The sequence below is a fragment of the Acanthisitta chloris genome, unplaced genomic scaffold, assembly GCF_000695815.1.
Source record: "Acanthisitta chloris isolate BGI_N310 unplaced genomic scaffold, ASM69581v1 scaffold12866, whole genome shotgun sequence".
Lineage (NCBI taxonomy): Eukaryota > Metazoa > Chordata > Aves > Passeriformes > Acanthisittidae > Acanthisitta > Acanthisitta chloris.
The window spans coordinates 45,691-59,951 of NW_008678774.1; the positions used below are offsets into that span (position 1 = coordinate 45,691).

A 14,261-nucleotide genomic window follows, 5' to 3' on the forward strand; every position below is an offset into this window, starting at 1 on the left:
AGAGATGATGGATAAATGTGGTTCCCAAAACATTTCTGCTTTCATGATACATGGTCAACTCTTCTTGCTTCTCAAACAGTGTTAACACTAAACCGAGTTTTTGCTTGATGCTGTACATAAGCTAAAATAAAAGGAAAGGAACAGGAAAATCAGTGTGGGGAAACTTTGTGATTTGGCCTGTGTAGCCTCCTGGGATGGCACCTGTTAGACATTCTCCTATTTACTGCTGTAGCAGAGCCTCAGTCCTGAGATCTGTGAGCCATTATACAGACAGCAATTTGTGACCTCCTCTTACAATCCTCCTGGATGGTGAAAACCCAGGAGCATTTCCATTCTCCCTGCGCTGGGGTGTAGTCAATTTGAACATCCTGACAGCAGACTGGCCTCTGAGTTATCTCAGTTATTTGGGTGGGTTTAAAAAAACTATGGCACAGGACTAATTAGTTTATCAGCTGAAAATGATTCAAGGGTATCTGTTTTGGGAGGGACAGAGAGATATTTCTGAATATAGAGTATGGCTACCTCTAGGCAGCAGTTCCTCAGCTACTGACAAGCCTAGTGCTGAATGTGCTGCCTCCTGCACCTCTGATTACCTGGAAGCTCTTGCCTCCTAACTAACCATGTCTGTCAGCCCTTGTGTAACCAACTCATTGCTGCACGTAGCAGTGACGTGGGTCATGGTTTTAAGCTGTAAACATAAAGCCAGGGTGCCCTGGGGTTCAGTGCTGTGAACAAAGCAGAGGCAGCGGCTTGGGTAAACCATTTTCTGCAGAAAGAGCGAATAGATACTGGACAGCTGTCCCTTGTTCAGGAATGTGGGGATAACATTGAAGAGAAAAGTCCTGGGAGTGAAATTACAGACTGTGTGCTGGTCAGGCCTTTGGCAAGCCTGATAATGTCCTCACTGCTCATTCTGTTTGCTAGGGGGTCATTGAAAATGCAGGTAAGGCACTGCAGTCCCGTAGCTCCTTATATCTGCAAACCTCGCCCTCTTCAAGCCTGCCTACATTGCCCTATGTGTGCAGGAACAGTCCCACCAGACAGTGCAGGGCAACCTTGTCTGGGACTTGCTGTTTTGGGTCTCTAGTGTCATTACTGTCCTTTGGCTTATGGAGGGCTGGCTATCAGGAGTGGGATTTTGCATGGATGGAGTCTTATGCTTATGGGTATTTAGCATTGCAGGGTAAGGCACAGACCTGTTCTATATGTAGGTCTAGTAAATGAAGCCTCTGATTTTTTCTGGTTGGCTTTGTTTACTCAGCAGAAGACCTTAAAGGAGCTTTCCTGCTGCTGCAGGGATCTCAGAGACTGGTGATGCCACAGGCAGGGTGCAAGCAGGGAACTCTGAGGCTCATGCACAAAGCTGTCTTGAATAATTTTTCCTCTTGTCCAAAAGAGACAGTGCTGTACTCTCTCCTGCATGCATGATGCACTCTAATGGCAAGAGCTCAGCTGCCCCTTTACCATCTCTAACCTCGTACACAAAGAAAACAGCTCGTAGGATGGGTGCAGCAGGTTTGGAGAGGCTTCTGTGGTTTTAGGAGAATTCTGTGCAGGGGAGGTTGCTTTTACTTTTGTCTGTATTGGTGACATGTCATCTTCGCTTCAGTGGCTGGTTCTGGATACCCGGCTTTAAAATAGAGATGTAGACAAATTGGCAAGAGGCCAGAGGAGAGCAGCACTAATTGTCAGAGCTTTAGAAAACATGACCTCTGAGGAGAGGTTGAAGAAATCAGGTGCATTTAATCTAGACAAGACAGTATTGGTGGGGGAGGGAGGGGATGTCATGGTTTCTCAGTGCATAAAAGCCGTTGTTAAGGAAGGATGATTGATTTATTCTTTCACTATCATGGGGAGGGGGGATGATGAGACTAAACTACATTAAAACTGCAGAGAAGGTTTAGTTTGGATATTTAGGAAAAGCCTTCAGTGCAGTGAAATGCAGAAAGATATCGTCCAGTGGGGCTGTGAAATTTCTGACACCATGTTAGTGCCTTTGTTTCTGTAGTCTAGACTAAAGGGTAGTTTTAAGGCTAACCTCTGTCCCTTAGCAACTGCAAACCTTGGCTCTGCCAGCATTGCCAAGTTCACGTGGTCAGAAATGCAGGAGCCAGGCTCCTCAAAGCATTGGCTGTAGTTCATAAAAATGGTGTGGCTTCAGTGGATCATAAATTGAGCTCTGTTCTTCTGCCCACTGGTTTGGAGTCTTTTTGGCTGTGTCACTACTGCAGTTGGAGGTCTGATGTCAGAGAAACCCAAGCTTGCTCTAGTGTAACTTACTTAGGTAGGAGTGAAGAGAGGACAGCTTGGACCTTAGTTCAGGACAGTTGCCCAAGGAAGCATCTCCCTGTTACACTGAATTTTGTGCTATTGTCTTCAGTGTGCTCTACAGTTGAGGTACCAGGCTGAGATCTGGAGGAGATGTCCCAGTCTAGGCTGTGTTCAGCTCTGGCTGTAGTGCAGGCAGACACAAGCTTGGAAACACAACCTTTCCTCTGCAGCTGTGCCATCAGAATTACTTCTGTAGCAACATGACTCCAAGTTCTGGGGCTTTTATCCATTGTAAAATAAAATGTGAAAGTAATAACTGGTTGCTGGGAAAATATTGCAGATTAGCACAACTTGTTCTCTACCTTGACTGTTTTTATATTTGACAAGTATCACTTGCAGAAAAAGGACAGGTTTTATCATAACTCTTTTGTGTGCTTCCCTTCCAACTTCCCGAGTACATTATTCACAGGCACCAAACTCTTTTAAAGAAAAAATGCTGGTGATTTCTCCAGTAGTGGTGAGAAATGGGGACATGTGAGGGTGCCATTCTCTGGCAAAAGTGGCAGAATTTCTCACACTCCATCACTCGTGATCGTGCCTACAAATCCTTTCTATGCATAAGCTTTTTCTTTAAGGGGAGAAGGTCTAGGTCTTTGCACCCATTGGCAAGGCACAGATTACCTGTGCCTTGCCAAGGCAAGGGCCTTTAATATCAGGTTTACTTCTTTTGCCGGGTCTCAGATCCACAAATTCAAAGTTCTGCCTCTTTGGACAAATTTACAGATGACGTTATCCCATATTTTAAATACCCTACTTTTGTATCCCTCTTGCCTGAAGCTATTAACATTGGCAGAATTGATGTCCTTTGTTTATTTTGTGCACTACTTAAAGCCTGAATGTTGGATACCAGCCTGTCTGGCTTTTCCTTGGGCTACAGTAAGAGGCAAGGCATGCTTTTTCTGTTGGCTCTGCACATGCTCTTGAATCCCTGTCCTGAGCAGACTGTGAGCCAGTCTTCACAACAGGGATGGAGAAGGTGAAATGGCTTCCCTGCGGTCAAGCCAGGAGTAGGTCCAGTAGAGACAGGGCTTTGGAGTGTTTGTATGATAGTCACACTCAGAAGCCTGTGGGTGGATGGGCACACCTCCCAGGGGTTGCAGGTGAGCAGTGTAGCCTCCCACTTCCCTGATAGATGGGGTATAGAGGAGTTGGTAGTGCCAGGAGGAGAATTGCTGACTGTGCATCGGAGCTGGGTGCAGCTGAGCCCAGGATGGATGTGGCAGCACGGCTGGGCTCTCCAATCCAGCATTCTTCTTGGAGCTGAGAATCGGGAGGTCTGGAGCTTATCCCTGGCTCTGACACTGAGTCACTGCATGACCTCAGGCACTCAGATACCATGGTGATGAACACAGCACAAATGTCTAGACAGATAGAATAGGCTGGATAGACTCTGTATTTGACAAATATTTGTATATCCCCACTGTCAATGCTCCCCTGCTCTAACCACCCACCCTGCTCCTTTCAGTGGGGCTCTGACACAGCATGGGGGAAAGAATCACTTTTTGCACTGAGTGAGGAAGGGACACAGCCAGAGTGACATGGTGGGGACAGACTGGAAGCCAAGCAGGCAGTAGGGCAGCTCTTGGAAGGAACAACACTCTGTGGCAGAAAGGCTCTGGAGCGGGGAGTTGGCTTCTCCCCAGCTCTGCTGCAGCCCTGTGCATGGCCCTGACTCTCCTCCTGTAACCAATTAGTCTGCAAGATCCTCAGGGCAACGGTGACTTCCTTCTCCTGCTATGGCTTCTAACACAAGGCCCTTATTTCAGGAAAAAAAAAAAAAAGACAAACTACCAAAGTGAGACTTCGTTAAAAGCTTTGCTGTGCGTCTGTCTGCCTGTGGCACAAGGGAGGATACAGGAGAACTGTTTGTCCCTGGTGTGACTCTTGGTTATTTTCCCACCTGGTTCCCTTGTGAAAGATGAAGGTAGCAGAACAGTAAAGATGTGGCTGGGAGAGTGTCTGTGTGAGGATCTTCAGAGGCTCTACAAGGTCTCCTGAGCACCCCTGCCTACGGCACCCCTGCCAGCGAGCTGGGAGTGCTGGGAAGAGCACTGCCTCTTTAAGGAGATTTGCATAGCAGGGCCTAATTACAGTTGTTGATTCTGATGTTTTCAGTGTTGTTCATATTCCATTAAAGGATAATGCTGCTTAATTTGCAGCAGAGGGTCTCGGTGAACAGCACACCCAATCACAAGGCACCCCTAATGACACTGCTTCCCTACTTCTGGTAACACATAATTAAAAAATCACTTCATTTCCAGTTGTGTGGTTCTCCCCTCTCCCCCAATCTCCTAATTACTTTCTAAGCCATTTCATGATTATCTGTAAATATTTCAGCACTTAGATCTACTAATGAGTCCATGGAAGAGTTAATACCTTGAGTGGCACAACTGCTTGCCATTGCCTTTCTAGCCATGCATCGCAAGGGATCATTTTCCACCTTGCTTGTGTGAGCATAGGGATTTTGCCTGCTGTGGGATTGGGTTTGTGCTCTGCCTTTGGGGCTGTGAGTCTGATAAGCACCCAGAAACCCCATTTCCAGCCACAGGAGGGGTTTTCCTGGTTTTCATAGTGGATGTGAATCTGTAAATTGTTTTACATTACTTAAATCCCACTGAAAGAGGATTCCTTGTTGCCTGGTTGTGGGAGCTGCTGGTCAGAGGGACTCAATTAGAACTGGATATGAGTCTGGACCTAGCTGGGATGTCCACACATCTGGAGAATAGTCTGAAGTGGCTTCTTCCTGCCCTGACTTCATAGGTTTGTGGGATGTGGTAATACAGATGTTGCTGAACTTGGGAAAGAGAGGGCAATAGAGCTGCCTGGAACTGCCCTTGTGTGGGGTTTCTCTACCTGCTCATCATGCTTTTCACATTCAGGGGCACTGGATAAGGGAATATCTGAATTTCCCAGCAAAGTTGTGCACAGGTGTCTACCACAGCTCCGTAGCTGCAGGCAAGAGGATGTGGGGTGACACGCGCACTGAGGCCCATGGTAAAATGGGGAATCTGTTCTCTAATCCAATCTCTGCTCTGGAAAGTCACTATGCAAATGCTGCTTTTTCACTTCGTAAGTCTGTTTCCTGTGCTTGTGTGGTATCTTGGGTATTAAAATTCACTTGGGATTTTCAGACAGTACTCAGAGCTGACAGAGTGATGGAGTAGTGAGCTGGAGTATCTTTCCTGCCCATGGGTCGCATGGGCTTGGTTACTATGTTCTTTGTATGGTCAATCAGTAACACCTTATGCAAGCCCACTAGGAACCTACTGATGGTCTCTGAAGGCATTATTTGGAATAACCAGAGGTAATTGTATTACTAGGGGGTAATTAACTTCCAGGAATTAAAGAATCAAGCTTAGGCTGCACTATTCCTAGGGGTGAGTCTGGAAGTCTGGAAGTTAGAGAAATCTACTCTAATCATTTGAGCACATGCAACTTGAAATCCATGATACTCAGGCAATGTGAGGCTCCTTAAAATCATATCCATACATTTCTAGGCAATTGTTTTACTGCAGATAAGGGAGGAGGGTTTGAATATGGTCCTAACCCAGTCTATTTGTTTTTCAGGTAACCCTGTCACAGTGGGAATGAGCATCCATATCTCCAGCATTGACCAGATCTCTGAAGTCAACATGGTAAGTCTGGAAAGAAAGGGGGAAAAAAAAAGGAAAAGAAAAAAGAAAAGGCTAGATAAAGTGTTCTTCCGTTTTTCTGGTTGAGATTTGCTTCCTCCTTGGAGCTATCTTGGATCTCAGGGTTCATTTCTGAAAATCAGGGAGATCACCCCCTTGCTTCCTTCACTTTCTGCTAGGGATCTTCCCTGCAGTTGGGAAGTTGTTGGAGGAAAGATGATATTGTCTGCTACTGAAGAAATACTTTTTTCTTCTGCTTTGGACACAGAATTTTGGTCATGAGAACTCTGATTTAAGACATAATTCTTCCTCATCATAGGAGTTCAAGGCTGATTCCTCCATGTATCATGTGATGTAAAAGAATGTCAAGCATTTAACTGGGCCATAGTAAATGTTTGGGGTTTTTTTCCCCCCAGATTTCTTTCTCAGCATACTGGTTTCAGTCTGAGCCTTGCTTCTTCCACCCACTGAGTGGTCTCGGTGAAGGCTCACACAGACTCAACCCAGCCCCTGGGTGAAACAATTCCGAACTCACCGAAACACTTGTGAGACAGGACTGGCAGGTGGGACCTCTGTGGTACACACCTGCCCTTGCTGGGCGTGGATGTGTGTGGTTGGGATGTGGTTGGACATGCTGGAAGACTGTAGTTCACTTCCTAATGTGGGTTAAATTCCAGTAAGGTTAGTGACTGTCTGTACCAGCACACTGAGGTACACCTGTGAACCTGTGAGTGGAGGATCTCTGGAACCTAGTGGCCTCTTATCCAGAGTAGATTCTCATCCCTTCTACTTCTGTGCCGCCTCTCCAAGTCAGTAATGCTTACCCCTTAAAAGAGTAGATGTGGATTGTGTTTTTTGGTTGACACAAAGGGAGTAGTGGCTTTATGGTCAGCCTGCCCCTGCTAAGTTGAAAAATAGTGGCTTTTCATGTTAGCTGGTGGTAATTCTGCATTGTCTAGGAGATCTGTGCTGGAAAAGGAGGCATCTAATAGAGATCTGGTTTTGGGTGTTATTGATAAGACTGCAGCTTTTCATACCACTGAAACAAAAAAAAATTACCAGCTCAGATAGCAACTGTTTGGAGTGCAATTTATTAATTATTTTGATCATGGTTTGGGTATGCACCCAGGACTGTGCTGTCTCAGAAGCCCTTAGCACCCAGCAGAGGGCATGAATTACATTGTCATTGCCTAACCTTGCCTTTCTCCGTCCTGTCCAGAGGCTTTTGCTCCAAACTCCTCCCCTTTCCCAGAGACTGACTGGAGTGGAAGGCTGGTGGGAACCTTCTGACAGCAGCTGTCCCACTCCTTGGTTCCTGACCTAGGAGAATCCTAGGCCAGTTTAGAGCTCTTGCTGTTCAAGTCAATTAAAACCTTTGTCTCCCAGTGCTCCTGTCCTATTTATCTGTTTCTGGACTCTCCTGCCCTGCTTCCCTGGCCCACCAGCTATTCTGCTGTTGCATGGGGAGGGGAGGAGGGGAGGCAAAACAATCTGACTAGTTGTTTTTGTTTCCAAACTGCTTGAAAACCCTGAATGCATATGTTGGTATGACCCAGGGTGAAGAGCCAACCATGAACCTTCAGATTCCTGTATGAAACCACTTCTTTTGCCAACTCTCTGCTATCACCCCACTATTAACCTAATTCTCTGCATAGTGTGTTACACCTCAGACTAGTGACAGTGACACTGGACAGTGTGTATGGCCCTAGATTCAGGTACAGAGCTATGTCTCCATTGCATTGGGTAGCTGTGCTTGAGGTTAGGCTCAACCTAGAAGAGCCAGATGGCTTAACCTAGTTCCATCTATCTTGCCTGTCAGGCCAGAACTCAACTTTGACTCATCTTTTCCCCCAGTCTCAATTTGGACCTGAATATTCTTACATGGTGGACCAGCTCCTCCTCACTAGAGCCAGCATGAACAATGTGGGATCTGGACTTGTAGCTGAAGACCTCAGCTTACACAAACATAATTGGGAGCAAGTGAGGGGTTTGATTCTCAGCTTACCTGTGATGACTACCCCTGTAGACCTGAGAAGGTAGCTCAGCACTGCAGCGGCCGGTGCAGGATAAACCTCCTGCTGGAGATGTGGCCATAAACAGGAGAGAAGGTTTCCTGGCACAGACCTTCATCCACACACTGCTCTGGATTTTGCAGAATTTGAGCAGCACAATGATGGACTCAGAGTGTTTTGATGGTTGTGGCATGGCTGGAGTCAGGCTGGGCACCAGGCACTGTCCATGTCACGCTCCTATGGATTCCTCCTGGTTTTCTGTTTGACTTGAAAAAAATAATCTCCTGTCTTATCCTTCCTACATATATATAGGGCAGAGAAGAAGGTGGTGGAGGGGGTAGGGATGGGAGACAAGGTGGCTCTATGTGAGAAACTACTCAGGATCAAGATCTATAAGCACTATGGTAAGGCAGCTTCAAAAAGGGGTTAAAACTCAGAATCATGTTAAAGAACAAACATTTATGGAGCAGAAGAGTTCTCATGTGATGTAAGTTTCCAGGCTGAAGGGATTTTATGTGCATCATTCTTCTGTGTGACAGATGCCCTAGGGAAAGGGCTGTGTTTTACCCCTGCTCTGGACATGGACACTGGCAAGAAAAACAAGGCATTTTTTGGCATCATGTATGCTTGGGAAAGGGACTGTGCAATGAATAAATTAAAGGCATACAAGTGAAGCTGTGTTGTCATGGCAACCAAATAGCTTCTATTGTTCCACAAGGAGTGTTATTACTTATTGCCCCTTGTAGGATAATTAATTAATCCTCAGACATCCTTTTGGGAACAATGGCCCTGGTGCTGGGGCTGGGCAGGCTGAGGAGAGCCCCCGGCTCTCTCAGGCCTTTCTCTGGGACTCTTGGCGCCTGCTGGCTGTGTGGTGGTGAGGAACAAGTGCTGTCAGTGACCAGCCATTGCATGTTTTCAAAAGTTGTTTGCCATAGGAGTCCAACTGGATGTGGTGCTGTGGAGGGATACAGCTCCATCCACGATCTAATGAGCATTCCTTGCCTTCCCTCCCATGCAAACTTTTTTCCCAAAATGATGATGTGGTGACATTTCACTTCTGGAGGATACAGGGCTCTGTGAAAGGTAACACAGTTATATCTTTGCACTGGAGGTTCCCAGACACTCTGATACACACAGTGCTTCGCAGCTGCCTGTAGATGTTATGTGTTTGCTGGCACACAAAGTTGATGCACCTACGCCTCATTGAGGGCCATACCCAGATACTGTGCCATGGTACAGCTCAGAGGATGGAGTCATGCCAAGATGCAGGATGTTCATAGGTACAGTGCTGCCTTTGTAGCCATCTTCCAATGATGGGGACCAAAATTACAGTCCTTATTTAAATAAATGCCACCTTCTTGTTCATTGCAGCTGCTGCCTGTGTGTGGTCAGCCATATTTTCAAGCTTACTTTGTGGAGTAAATGCTTTATTACTGTATACTCAGCTTGGCTAAGCAATGCTGAGCTGCAGCCTCTGTTCTTGTCAGTGATTAGAAGGATTATTTGCTGAGCCAAGATCAGTGACATCAATTGAAATGTCTGGGAAAGGATGCCAGGGGCCAGGCCAAATAGGTATTGGGGAGGGCACATTTGACTGGCAGACCCTCCGGGAAAGTGCTGATCCATGAAGATGAAAGGCCTAGCTGGAGTCTTTTCATATCCTGTACAAATTTGCAAGTTGGGGATTTAAAGGCAGACTGAAAGGAGGAATGTCTTCATGCTGATGTTCAGTAGCTCAGATGACCTGTAAAGAACAGAAGGATGTTATCTCCTAGGAACTAACCCAGCTCATCTCCTTTCAGGTGATCTGGTAAATGCTTCAGGTAGTTGAATTGCAGTAAGCATAAAACAACATGCAGGTACTTGTAGATGCTTCTTGTTGTTTAGTGGTACTTGGGCAGTGGTATGTTCAGATCTCTTAATATGGTACCCAAGTTACTGAGGAGTCTAGCAGTGCTTCTGACCAAGGAGAATGAAGAGCACTGGCAGCATTGAGCTCACGTCACTCTGCAGCTGGAGGAGTGTGCAGATATCTGTCCTTTGTGGTACATGGCATGAATGCTGCCAAAGTCACTATCACCTTAATGGTTTGGTTCAGCCAACTTCCTCTGGTGATCCAGTTCTGATGGTATCTAGTACCAATGGCTTCAGAAGGAGCTGGAAGTCGTCTCCCACTCCTGCATGTCCTTTCAGAAGACAGCTGAGGACTGGGCTGTTCAGGGTGTGCTGTATATTGCTGCATGGTGGGAACTAGAGGCAAATCCTTCCAACTGTAGCCTTTTCTCTCTCTAGGTAATCTTTGGGGACCTATTTTTCTAGTACCAGACAGTTCAGACTCCCTTGAAGCATTAATGAACTATTTCAATAAGGAAAACTACCAGAAGTTTTGTATGCATTTGAAATAAGAGATGGTTACCCTTCATAACGCTTCAATTTTCCTGCCCTATGATCTGTGCAGTCCTAAACCTGCTCCCTCCTGTGTGTCTGCACACCATAGACAGCTCAGAGCATCCAGCCATTAGAGCCGTGATTTCTTTGTGGCTCCTATAATTTATTCATCCCAAGATGCTCTCCTACATCTGCAATAACATCATTTCAGTTTGTTATAGCACTAGCTTTAAAGTTTTATAAACCTGGTGACAAGTTGAAAAGTTACAACAGGATTGTTGTAGAGGGCTAGTGTAAGAAACAAGGCTTCCAGATAGAAATGTTTGCAGGAATATATGTGTGAAAGGAACGATGCCTGTGGGATTGACGATGCCCTTTGTGCGGGACAAACCGCAATGCGGATAGGTTAGGGGTTGGTGCAGGATGCTTGGCAAAGCTGCCCTTGATGCTTTGCTTCATAAAATCATGGCTTGGATTGGAAGGGATCTTGGAGATCATCTAGACCCAAACCCTTAGGTTGGGACACCTTCCACTAGACGAGGTTTCTCAGAGCTCCATTGAGCCTGGCCTTGAACGCTCCCAGGGATGGGGCATCCACAGCTTCTCTGGACAATCTGTTCCAGTGCCTCATTGCCTCCTACTCTCTAACCCTGTGTGGCCTGTTTCCACACTGCTGCCTTGTTGGAGTGACTGCTCTCACCCTGACATATTGCACTGGAGCTCTTGAAGGTTATGGAAGGAAGCATCATGTCTGTTATCTCCCTACTTCTCAAAGCTTGCTTGAAAAACAAGCTGTCTTGTTTGGCAATTTTCCCTGTTCAAGAGAGATATAAAGCACATCCCAAGACAGTGTTGAGCTGTAAGAGTTTTAAATTGGCTTTTAACCCAAAACAAAGTGGATCAGGTTTTGTGTAAGGGTGTTCTTGACCAAGACGGTTCATCCTACAACTTGTTATGCTGTCTTCAGTCGGGCATCACTCTTTTCACTACATCAAATTTTCTATTAGGAATGCTTGAAATAGACTTTTGAGTGGAATCTGTCCTGATCAAGCTTTGCAGTTCTGTTTTCACTGGAATATGAATATGTGCTGTAGTTGAATCTCAGTTTCAGTATAACCCATACACAGTGATAGGTGTGCTTGACTCTGCTGTGTGCTGGGCAGAGTTGATGCAAGGAAGGAATATGGAGGGCTGAGCTCCATACATGAGGCTTTCTTTGGTACACAGCACAGCAGCCTCTCAGGCTGCATGTTCTCCAGGTCAGAGCTCTTGACATTTGGGTCCATTCAGGAAAGGGGAAGGGAAATGCAGAAAAATGTATATGCATGTGGAATCTCTGATCTGGATGCTTGATGTCCAAAGTGTTCTTGAACTGTTCTGACAGTACAACTGTGTATGCAAAACCCTGGCGTCCTTGGGGCTGATGCAGCTTTGGCAATGGCCTTTGAGGATTCTTAGCAGACTCTCTGTACACCTGCAATAATGGACAGAAACAACTCTGCTGCAATATGCCCTTGAAAAGGATTTTCCAATGGTATAGATGTCTTAAGCTTTTAAACCCAAGATTTTAAAGAAAATATTTCTACTATTATACTGTACCTTTTACTACCATCTATTATCTTCAAATACTTCAATGTTTTTCTTATTCTTAAGTGAAAATGTTCTGTTTTGTTGCTGTCTCTTTTCAATGGAGAAATGACATACAGATATTTCACAGTCAGTATATTCTATGTCCCTGGGTATCTAAATGTTTTTAAAAAGCAAAGGTTAAAGTATTTAAATCCTCCAGTCAGAGGTTTCCGGAGTTATATGCAATGAGGTGCAAGTATGACATGGTACTCCAGAGCTGTAAATGTTTTTCTGTAGCCTGAGGTAACTCCAGGCCTGTGGCACCATGGTATCTAAACTGAGTGTGTGTATACATTGTGTCTTGGTATTCAAGGCTGCTGAATATTGAGGACTACCAAAATATGGGAAAACTAGGAGGCAGTTTTGCTGCTGAGCTAAAGATGGTGTTCTGTCATGGTACTGCAGGGGCTGTAGTTCTGTTGGATGGCAGCAGGCTCCTGGGATGGGAGTGTTGTAGGTAGCAGAGGATGCTGTGGGGCCTTGGTGTCACAGAAGTGTTCAGGGGAGGTTCAGGTTGGATATTAGGAAAACAGTTTTTACTGAAAGAGTGGTTAAGCATTGAAGCATGCTCCCCAGGGAAGTGGTAGTCACCATCCTTGGAAGTGTTAAAAAATCCAGGCATATGTGGTGCTTTGCAATATGGTTTAGATGGCATGGTGGTGTTTGATCAAAGCTTGGACTTGATGGTCTTGTAGGTCTTTACCAACCTTTATGCTTCTATGATTCTAAGAGTCCTGATGTGATCAGGTCAACTGATCCCACCAGTGTGGCAAAGCAAGCATGGTAGAGATATAATACTTAGGGTGAGACATTCGTGCTGGCACAGACAGGTAGGGGTTATGTGCTTTTTGTTCACACACAAAGGGCTTCTGTGTGTTGTGATTTAAACTAAGGTACTGCAAATATGCAGCTGAGATGGAAGGTTTCTTCAGAGATGACAAATGTCTGTGCCTTCCATTGCTGATGACTGCTTCAGTACAACCAAGGTCACACAGCTCTTGTCACTGCAGGTCCTGGCGTGTGGGGCTGCAATGCTTAACTCTACCCCAGCCAAAACCAGCACAGTATACTTAGGAAATAAAACAGTGGCAGTTTTGTATGTGTGAAGCAGCAATTTCCTGAAGGGGAGAGTTACCAGGGGAGGCAAAGGGCCATCCTGCACAGTGGCTGCATGTGTTGTCCCATGCACACTGCCATCAGTCCCATGTAGTCACCTCAGGGACCTTCTCATGTCTTTGCTTCTCCAGCAACAGGAAGCAGCTTGTACACAGACACACAACCACTTGGCTAGCTGAAGGAAAGCAATAGCAACTTGATGATTTTTCCTTCTGCTAGAGGGATGTTTGGAGAAATAAAAGATTGTTGTAGCAGGGTAGAAAGTAACCTCCAAAGCACTCTAGACATAGCAGCTTTGAGATGGTCTCATTTGCGGGCAGGAGGTACAAACACCTGCTCCGTGGCTCATCTGTGGCAAGAGTAGAAGTCTACTGAGCTCCTAGAAGCATCTCTGCAATGAAACAGATGTCAGAGACCCATCTCACCTATCTCATCTATCCTTGCAGTGGTGACAACCTCTAACTGCTGAGGCTTAGGGCAATTTTCAGCAGCACTGATACAGTCTAAAAAGTCAAGTATCAGATGTGGATATCTGTTCACATCATATTATGCTTTTTTCAAACAGAATTTCCACTGGTTGTGCTGAAAGATCCCTTGGACTAAGGTAGTGCATGAGGACAAGTAAAGTGTCTGGCCTCAGGGATGCTCTGCAGTGTGGTGCTAGGGGGGACTGGAGGATCAAGTTTGAACAACAGTGGTCCCTCTCCTGCCCAAAAGATAGGGATGTTCTTCCACAAGAGGGTAGGATTCTTGCATAAAATAGTTAAGAATAAGCAAACTTGTGAAGGGGCCTGAAGTAATCCCCATTCATTGGTTCTGAAATCAGTTGCAAAGAGATTGTCCCTGCTTAAAAGCTAGAAAATAGGTCAGTGTGACTCATATGTCAATATTTACTGCATTTATGGCAGCTTGTAGAAGGGAAAAATCTTGCCTGCCTTTCATAATATTTCAGAAGTTATCCTGTTTCCATGACAAAATTCTCCCTATGCCCTTGGTCCTGGTGTTGCTTGACTGCAGCAACAGCCCAGTAAATTCACTACTTCTTAGAGTCAAGTTGCTAAGTAACAAGGCAAAGATCACCATACATTCTCTTCAAATGCTGTGGCCAGCTGGAATCTAGGATCTGCACAATGCCCTGGGAATTCCTGCT

At 45.6% G+C, this 14,261-nt stretch overlaps 1 protein-coding gene across 1 annotated transcript in view; it reads left to right on the forward strand.

Annotated features, from left to right (window-relative positions):
* Positions 1–14,261, forward strand: part of LOC103804434 (gamma-aminobutyric acid receptor subunit beta-4-like) — a 51,957-nt gene that overhangs the window by 21,620 nt on the left and 16,076 nt on the right. The window contains exon 3 of the mRNA XM_009077046.1: positions 5,899–5,966. Coding sequence (XP_009075294.1) covers positions 5,899–5,966 — 68 coding nt within the window. The remainder of the gene's footprint in view (positions 1–5,898; positions 5,967–14,261) is intronic.